Source organism: Panulirus ornatus, chromosome 1 (genome assembly GCF_036320965.1).
Source record: "Panulirus ornatus isolate Po-2019 chromosome 1, ASM3632096v1, whole genome shotgun sequence".
Lineage (NCBI taxonomy): Eukaryota > Metazoa > Arthropoda > Malacostraca > Decapoda > Palinuridae > Panulirus > Panulirus ornatus.
Genome location: NC_092224.1, coordinates 52,526,619 through 52,536,928, shown reverse-complemented (window position 1 = coordinate 52,536,928; position 10,310 = coordinate 52,526,619). Strand labels below are relative to the sequence as shown.

Genomic DNA, 10,310 nt, shown 5'->3' with positions numbered 1-10,310 from the left:
ATACTCAACAAACTTATACCTCTGTAATTTGAGCACTCACTCTTATCCCCTTTGCCTTTGTACAATAGCACTATTCAAGCATTCCCCCAATCCTCAGGCATCTCACCATGAGTCATACATACATTAAATAACCTTACCAACCAGTCAATAATACAGTCACCCCCTTTTTTTAATAAATTCCTCTGCAATACCATCCAAACCTGCTGCCTTGCCGGCTTTCATCTTTCTCAAAGCTTTTACTACCTCTTCTCTGTTTACCAAATCATTTTCTCTAACCCTCTCACTTTGCATACCACCTCAACCAAAACACCCTATATCTGCCACTCTATCATCAAACACATTCAACAAACCTTCAAGATACTCACTCCATCTCCTTCTTACATCACCACTACTTGTTATCACCTCCCCATTTGCGCCCTTCACTGAAGTTCCCATTTGCTCCCTTGTCTTACGCACTTTATTTACCTCCTTCCAGAACATCTTTTTATTCTCCCTAAAAATTGCGCAAAAGATGCTTGTGGCATGAGAAGAGTGGGAGGTGGGTTGATTAGAAAGGGTAGTGAGTGGTGGGATGAAGAAGTAAGATTATTAGTGAAAGAGAAGAGAGAGTCATTTGGACGATTTTTGTAGGGGAAAAATGCAATTGAGTGGGAGATGTATAAAAGAAAGAGACAGGAGGTCAAGAGAAAGGTGCAAGAGGTGAAAAAGAGGGCAAATGAGAGTTGGGGTGAGAGAGTATCATATATATATATATATATATATATATATATATATATATATATATATATATATATATATATATATATATATATATTTTGTCGCTGTATCCCGCGTTTGCGAGGTAGCGCAAGGAAACAGATGAAAGAAATGGCCCAACCCACCCCCATACACATGTATATACATACATCCACACACGCAAAATATACATACCTACACAGCTTTCCATGGTTTACCCCAGACGCTTCACATGCCCCGATTTAATCCACTGACAGCACGTCAACCCCGGTATACCACATCGCTCCAATTCACTCTATTCCTTGCCCTCCTTTCACCCTCCTGCATGTTCAGGCCCCGATCACACAAAATCTTTTTCACTCCATCTTTCCACCTCCAATTTGGTCTCCCTCTTCTCCTTCTTCCCTCAACCTCCGACACATATATCCTCTTGGTCAATCTTTCCTCACTCATTCTCTCCATGTGCCCAAACCATTTCAAAACACCCTCTTCTGCTCTCTCAACCACGCTCTTTTTATTTCCACACATATATATTTCCAGATGTGTGGAAATATATATATATATATATATATATATATATATATATATATATATATATATATATATATATATATATATATATATATATATATATATATATTTATTTATTTATTTTGCTTTGTCGCTGTCTCCCGTGTTAGTGAGGTAGCGCAAGGAAACAGACGAAAGTATGGCACAACCCACTCACAATAACATGCATATACGTACATCTCCACACACACCAATATACATATCTATATATCTCGATGTTTTTTTTTTTTTTTTTTTTTTTTTTTTATACTTTGTCGCTGTCTCGATGTATACATATATATACACACACGGACATATTCATATATACACATGTACATAATTCATACTGTCTCCCTTTATTCATTCCCATTGCCACCCTGCCACACATTAAAGAAAAACCCCCTCCCCCGTCATGTGTGCAAGGTACCGCTAGGTAAAGACAACACCGAAACCACAGCTCCCTTTCCACATCCAGGCCCCACAGAACTTTCCATGGTTTACCCCAGGTGCTTCACATGCCCTGGTTCAATCTATTGACAGCCCATTGATCGCGGTATACCACATTGTTCCAATTCACTCTATTCCTTGCACGCCTTTCACTGTCCTGCATGTTCAGGCCCCGATCACTCAAAATCTTTTTCACTCCATCTTTCCACCTCCAATATATATGTGCTTCCCAGAGCTTGAAATTCTTCTCAGTGTGGATTATCCCCTCCTGGATTGAGGATCTTGTGTGATTTGTTCAACTCTGTCTTTATGCTAGAGCTCAAGTGTGAAGGTGACCTCAGCCTTATCGTTTCTCAGAGCCTTTCGTTAGAAGAAGTTGATTAGTCTTTCACATTCTTCTACCTTCATGAGAGTCTCATTCCAGTGCACTTCTGAATCACTATTGAAGGTATTCGTTTTTGCATCTGGGTTTGTTTTGTCCGAAAGTTTCTTTCTTATCCCTCTTCCTTCATGTGGATATGCTGTTGAGCATACAGGACTGAGGCTGAGGAGAGAACCATAGGTTTTGAAACCTTTTCTCTTCAAGGTGGTGTCCTGTGAACATTTTCTGATTTTATCACCTTACTCAACTTTTGCATCCTATTTTTCTTTAGATCTTTTTTTGTACCTACTGTGACTACCTTGGAATTGGTGCCCACACTGTGTGAGTTGTGAGCTATGTTAGGCTGGCAGATTTAGTTCATGATGTCGACCTTGTGGAAGTCACTCATTAGCCAAAGGCAGGCCCAAAATGAGTGGGGCTGTGGTCACATTGAAGTGCTTCACAAAAGTTGATTGAAGTTGTGCTTTTTCACTTGTACATTCTGACCCATATATTCTTAAGAATATATATTATGCTTGAGAGACCCTACCTTAGATGGGAAAGACTTTCCAATTTTCAAAACATATGAAGAAAATATCATACACTTAGTGGTTTGTCCAACAGTAATTGATTTTGTTTATATTAATCTGCATCATTCTTATTACTAAACATACAGTTTCTGAAGTCCGTTATGTTAATGAGAATATCTTTACTAACATTTTCGTTTTCCAGGTGACATGAAAGAAGAGACAGTATCTTGTACACAAAATATGTCAAAGGTGGAACACAGCAGTAAGAATAGACTGAATTTTATAGATGCTCATTTTTTCAGGTATGCAATATTTATAAGGCAGTGAGTGAGAGTAGCTTTGATATCTTTTTAATAAGTAGATGATATTTTCCTTGGTTAAATTCATAGCATTCGAAATATAATGTGCCAATATTAGTTGTTTCAAGAATATTGTATTAATTTCACACTGTGTAACATTAGTTCTTTAAGGAATATTATGTCCATTTCACACAGAACCTTTTTTGAGCTTTTCATTTTGTATATATCATTTCTTCTGAAGATACTTATATCCTGATACCCTTACTGTGTGGATCTGATGCTTAAGTTTTTATTAATTCCAAAACCTAGTTTTCATGAATATTCTTAGGAAAGTCTTCACTATCCATTCTTTCTCATATGGAGAGAACAATTCAATTTACAGGTTTCTTGCACAGACTCATAGGTATATGAAAGCCTTCATGAAAAGTTAGAAGTGTTTTATAATGAAGTAAGGAAAATCCTTTCAAGCAGCTTTGGGTATAGATTATGAAATTCAAGGAAGGCCTTGACCCCAGAAAATCCAGTTATTGAAGTTATTGTTTATTGATTTTAACACTATTTATGTAGTTAGGAGTATTGTGTATGAATTAGCCTCTTATATATGTCTTGAACAAGTCAAGTAATGAAATAGGGTCTCGTTATAGGACAGGTCAAGATTCAGGAGCCTCTTTCTTATTTGTAATAACTTTCTTATTTGTGATTCCTTGCGATGCCTCACTAATGCCTGAGACAGCAAAATAGTATAATAAAATATGGGTATGTTTGAAGGAATAGTGGTTCCAACAATGTTGTATGGTTGCGAGGCGTGGACTATGGATAGAGTTGTGCGCAGGAGGATGGATGTGCTGGAAATGAGATGTTTGAGGACAATGTGTGGTGTGAGGTGGTTTGATCGAGTAAGTAACGTAAGGGTAAGAGAGCTGTGTGGAAATAAAAAGAGCGTGGTTGAGAGAGCAGAAGAGGGTGTTTTGAAATGGTTTGGTCACATGGAGAGAATGAGTGAGGAAAGATTGACCAAGAGGATATATGTGTCGGAGGTGGAGGGAACGAGGAGAAGAGGGAGACCAAATTGGAGGTGGAAAGATGGAGTGAAAAAGATTTTGTGTGATCGGGGCCTGAACATGCAGGAGAGTGAAAGGAGGGCAAAGAATAGAGGGAATTGGATCGATGTGGTATACCGGGTTGACGTCCTGTCAGTGGGTTGAATCAAGGCATGTGTATGGGGGTGGGTTGGGCCATTTCTTTCGTCTGTTTCCTTGCGCTACCTCGCAAACGCGGGAGACAGCGACAAAGCAAAAAAAGAAAAAAAAAAAAAAATATATATATATATATATATATATATATATATATATATATATATATACATATATATATATATATATATATATATATATATATATATATATATATATATATATATATATATATAAAAGGGGAAATAGAAGGAGTCACGCAGGAAGTACTCATCCTCCTCGAAGGCTCAGATTGAGGTGTCTAAATGTGTGTGGATGTAACCAAGATGAGAAAAAAGGAGAGATAGGTAGTATGTTTGAGGAAAGGAACCTGGATGTTTTGGCTCTGAGTGAAACAAAGCTCAAGGGTAAAGGGGAAGAGTGGTTTGGGAATGTCTTGGGAGTAAAGTCAAGGGTTAGTGACAGGACGAGAGCAAGGGAAAGAGAAGCACTACTCCTGAAACAGGAGTGGTGGGGGTATGTAATAGAGTGTAAGAAAGTAAACTCTAGATTGATATGGGTAAATCTGAAAGTGGATGGAGAGAGATGGGGGATTATTTGTGCATATGCACCTGGGCATGAGAAGAAAGATCATGAGAGGCAAGTGTTTTGAGAGCAGCTGAGTGAGTGTGTTAATAGTTTTAATGCACGAGACTGGGTTATAGTGATGGATGATTTAAATGCAAAGGTGAGTAATGTGGCAGTCGAGGAAATAATTGGTGTACATGGGATGTTCAGTGTTGTAAATGGAAATGGTGAAGAGATTGTAGATTTATGTGCTGAAAAAGGACTGGTGATTAGGAATACCTGGTTTAAAAAGAGAGATATACATAAGTATACGTATGTAAGTAGGAGAGATGGCCAGAGAGCGTTATTGGATTACGTGTTAATTGATAGGCATGCTAAAGAGAGACTGTTGGATGTTGATGTGCTGAGAGATGCAACTGGAGGGATGTCTGATCATTATCTTGTGGAGGTGAATGTGAAGATTTGTAGAGGTTTTCAGAAAAGAAGAGAGAATGTTCAGGTGAAGAGAGTAGTGAGAGTAAGTGAGCTTGGGAAGGAGACTTGAGTGAGGTAGTACCAGGAGAGACTAAGTACAGAACGGAAGAAGGTGAGAACAAAGGAGGGAAGGGGAGTGGTGGAGGAATGGGATGTATTTAGGGAAGCAGTGATGGCTTGTGCAAAAGATGCTTGTGGCATGAGAAGTGTGGGAGGAGGGCAGATTAGAAAGGGTAGTGAGTGGTGGGATGAAGAAGTAAGATTATTAGTGAAAGAGAAGAGAGAGGCATTTGGACAATTTTTGCAGGGAAATAATGCAAATGAGTGGGAGATGTATAAAAGAAAGAGACAGGAGGTCAAGAGAAAGGTGCAAGAGGTGAAAAAGAGGGCAAATGAGAGTTGGGGTAAGAGAGTATCATTAAATTTTAGGGAGAATATAAAGATGTTTTGGAAGGGGGTAAATAAAGTGCATAAGACAAGGGAACAAATGTGAACTTCAGTGAAGGGGGCTAATGGGGAGGTGATAACAAGTAGTGGTGATGTGAGAAGGAGATGGAGTGAGTATTTTGTAGGTTTGTTGAATGTGTTTGATGATAGAGTGGCAGATATAGGGTGTTTTGGTCGAGGTGGTGTGCAAAGTGAGAGGGTTAGGGAAAATGATTTGGTAAACAGAGAAGAGGTAGTAAAAGCTTTGCAGAAGATGAAAGCTGGCAAGGCAGCGGGTTTGGGTGGTATTGCAGTGGAATTTATTAAAAAAGGGGGCGACTGTATTGTTGACTGGTTGGTGAGGTTATTTAATGTATGTATGATTCATGGTGAGGTACCTGAGGATTGGCGGAATGCTTGCATAGTGCCATTGTACAAAGGCAAAGTCGATAAATGTGAGTGCTCAAATTACAGAGGTATAAGTTTGTTGAGTATTCCTGGGAAATTATGTGGGAGGGTATTGATTGAGAGGGTGAAGGCATGTACAAAGCATCAGATTGGGGAAGAGCAGTGTGGTTTCAGAAGTGGTAGAGGATGTGTGGATCAGGTGTTTGCTTTGAAGAATGTATGTGAGAAATACTTAGAAAAGCAAATGGATTTGTATGTAGCATTTATGGATCGGGTTAGGTATATGATAGAGTTGATAGAGATGCTCTGTGGAAGGTATTAAGAATATATGGTGTGGGAGGCAAGTCGTTAGAAGCAGTGAAAAGTTTTAATCGAGGATGTAAGGTATGTGTACGTGTAGGAAGAGAGGAAAGTGATTGGTTCTCAGTGAATATAGGTTTGTGGCAGGGGTGTGTGATGTCTCAATGGTTGTTTAATTTGTTTATGGATGGGGTTGTTAGGGTTAGGGAGGTGAATGCAAGAGTTTTGGAAAAAGGGAGAATTATGCAGTCTGTTGTGGATGAGAGAGCTTGGGAAGTGAGTCAGTTGTTGTTCGCTGATGATACAGCACTGGTGGCTGATTCATGTGAGAAACTGCAGAAGCTGGTGACTGAGTTTGGTAAAGTGTGGGAAAGAAGAAAGCTGAGAGTAAATGTGAATAAGAGCAAGGTTATTAGGTACAGTAGGGTTGAGGATCATGTCAACTGCGAGGTAAGTTTGAATGGAAAAAACTGGAGGAAGTGAAGTGTTTTAGATATCTGGGAGTGGATTTGGCAGCGGATGGAACCATGGAAGAGGAAGTGAATCATGGTGTGGGGGAGGGGGCGAAAATCCTGGGAGCCTTGAAGAATGTGTGGAAGTCGAGAACATTATCATCGGAAAGCAAAAATGGGTATGTTTGAAGGAATAGTGGTTCCAACAATGTTGTATGGTTGCGAGGCGTGGGCTATGGATAGAGTTGTGCGCAGGAGGGTGGATGTGCTGGAAATGAGATGTTTGAGGACAATGTGTGGTGTGAGGTGGTTTGATCGAGTAAGTAATGTAAGGGTAAGAGAGATGTGTGGAAATAAAAAGAGTGTGGTTGAGAGAGCAGAAGAGGGTGTTTTGAAATGGTTTGGTCACATGGAGAAATGAGTGAGGAAAGATTGCCCAAGAGGATATATGTGTCAGAGGTGGAGGGAATGAGGAGAAGTGGGAGACCAAATTGGAGGTGGAAAGATGGAGTGAAAAAGATTTTGAGTTATCGCGACCTGAACATGCAGGAGGGTGAAAGGCGGGCAAGGAATAGAGTGAATTGGAACGATGTGATATACCGGGGTCGACGTGCTGTCATTGGATTCAACCAGGGCATGTGAAGCATCTGGGGTAGACCATGGAAAGTTGTTTGGGGCCTGGATGTGGAAAGGGAGCTGTGGTTTCAGTGCATTATTACATGACAGCTAGAGACTGAGTGTGAACGAATGGGGCCTTTGGTGTCTTTTCCTAGCACTACCTCGCACACATGAGAGGGGAGGGGGTTGTTATTCCATGTGTGGCGGGATGGCGATGGAAACAAATAAGGGCAGACAGTATGAATTATGTACATGTGTATATATGTATATGTCTGTGTGTGTATATATATATATGAACATTGAGATGTATAGGTATGTATATTTGCGTGTGTGGACGTGTATGTATATACATGTGTATGTGGGCGGGTTGGGCCATTCTTTCGTCTGTTTCCTTGCGCTACCTCCCTAACGCGGGAGACAGCGACAAGGCAAAATAAATAAATATGAATATATATATATATATATATATATATATATATATATATATATATATATATATATATATATATATATATATATATATGTATATATATATATATATATATATATATATATATATATATATATATATATATATATATATATATATATTTTATTTTTTTTTCTTTTTTCTTGCTTTGTCGCTGTCTCCCGCGTTTGCGAGGTAGTGTAAGGAAACAGACAAAAGAAATGGCCCAACCCACCCCCATACACATGTATATACATACGTCCACACATGCAAATATACATACCTACACAGCTTTCCATGGTTTACCCCAGATGCTTCACATGCCCTGATTCAATCCACTGACAGCACGTCAACCCTGGTATACCACATCGATCCAATTCACTCTATTCCTTGCCCTCCTTTTACCCTCCTGCATGTTCAGGCCCCAATCACACAAAATCTTTTTCACCCCATCTTTCCACCTCCAATTTGGTCTCCCACTTCTCCTCGTTCCCTCCACCTCCGACACATATATCTTCTTGGTCAATCTTTCCTCTCATTCTCTCCATGTGCCCAAACCATTTCAAAACACCCTCTTCTGCTCTCTCAAATACGCTCTTTTTATTTCCATACATCTCTCTTATCCTTACGTTACTTACTCGATCAAACCACCTCACACCACACATTGTCCTCAAACATCTCATTTCCAGCACATCCATCCTCCTGCGCACAACTCTATCCATAGCCCACGCCTCACAACCATACAACATTGTTGGAACCACTATTCCTTCAAACATACCCATTTTTGCTTTCCGAGATAATGTTCTCGACTTCCACACATTCTTCAAGGCTCCCAGGATTTTCGCCCCCTCCCCCACCCTATGATCCACTTTCGCTTCCATGGTTCCATCCGCTGCCAGATCCACTCCCAGATATCTAAAACGCTTTACTTCCTCCAGTTTTTCTCCATTCAAACTTACTTCCCAATTGACTTGACCCTCAAACCTACTGTACCTAATTACCTTGCTCTTATTCACATTTACTCTTAACTTTCTTCTTTCACACACTTTAGCAAACTCATCCACCAGCTTTTGCAGTTTCTCACATGAATCAGCCACCAGCGCTGTATCATCAGCGAACAACAGCTGACTCACTTCCCAAGCTCTCTCATCCTCAACAGACTTCATACTTCCCCCTCTTTCCAAAACTCTTGCATTCACCTCCCTAACAACCCCATCCATAAACAAATTAAACAACCATGGAGACACCACACACCCCTGCCGCAAACCTACATTCACTGAGAACCAATCACTTTCCTCTCTTCCTACACGTACACATGCCTTACATCCTCGATAAAAACTTTTCACTGCTTCTAACAACTTGCCTCCCACACCAAATATTCTTAATACCTTCCACAGAGCATATCTATCAACTCTATCATATGCCTTCTCCAGATCCATAAATGCTACATACAAATCCATTTGCTTTTCTAAGTATTTCTCACATACATTCTTCAAAGCAAACACCAGATCCACACATCCTCTACCACTTTTGAAACCACACTGCTCTTCCCCAATGTGATGCTCTGTACATACCTTCACCCTCTCAATCAATACCCTCCCATATAATTTACCAGGAATACTCAACGAACTTATACCTCTCTAATTTGAGCACTCACTCTTATCCCCTTTGCCTTTGTATAGTGGCACTATGCACGCATTCCGCCAATCCTCAGGCACCTCACCATGAGTCATACATACATTAAATAACCTTACCAACCAGTCAATAATACAGTCACCCCCTTTTTTTAATAAATTCCACTGCAATACCATCCAAACCTGCTGCCTTGCTGGCTTTCATCTTCCTCAAAGCTTTTACTACCTCTTCTCTGTTTACCAAATCATTTTCCCTAACCCTCTCACTTTGCACACCACCTCGACCAAAACACCCTATATCTGCCACTCTATCATCAAACACATTCAATAAACCTTCAAAATACTCAATCCATCTCCTTCTTACATCACCACTACTTGTTATCACCTCCCCAGATATATATATATATATATATATATATATATATATATATATATATATATATATATATATATATATACTATTATTATTATTATTATACTTTGTCGCTGTCTCCCGCGTTTGCGAGGTAGCGCAAGGAAACAGACGAAAGAAATGGCCCAACCCCCCGCCCCCCATACACATGTATATACATACGTCCACACACGCAAATATACATACCTACACAGCTTTCCATGGTTTACACCAGACGCCTCACATGCCCTGATTCAATCCACTGACAGCACGTCAACCCCGGTATACCACATCGCTCCAATTCACTCTATTCCTTGCTCTCCTTTCACCCTCCTGCATGTTCAGGCCCCGATCACACAAAATCTTTTTCACTCCATCTTTCCACCTCCAATTTGGTCTCCCTCTTCTCCTTGTTCCCTCCACCTCCGACACATATATCCTCTTGGTCAATCTTTCCTCACTCATCCTCTCCATGTGC

General features: G+C 40.0%; 1 protein-coding gene across 1 annotated transcript in view; it reads left to right on the top strand.

The window, feature by feature from the left end:
- The window catches only part of LOC139748936 (KICSTOR complex protein kaptin-like), a 141,733-nt gene that overhangs the window by 18,574 nt on the left and 112,849 nt on the right, over window positions 1-10,310 (top strand). Inside the window, exon 2 of the mRNA XM_071662299.1 lies at window positions 2,825-2,924. Within this exon, the coding sequence (XP_071518400.1) occupies window positions 2,830-2,924 (95 nt within the window). The 5' untranslated portion in view covers window positions 2,825-2,829. The remainder of the gene's footprint in view (window positions 1-2,824; window positions 2,925-10,310) is intronic.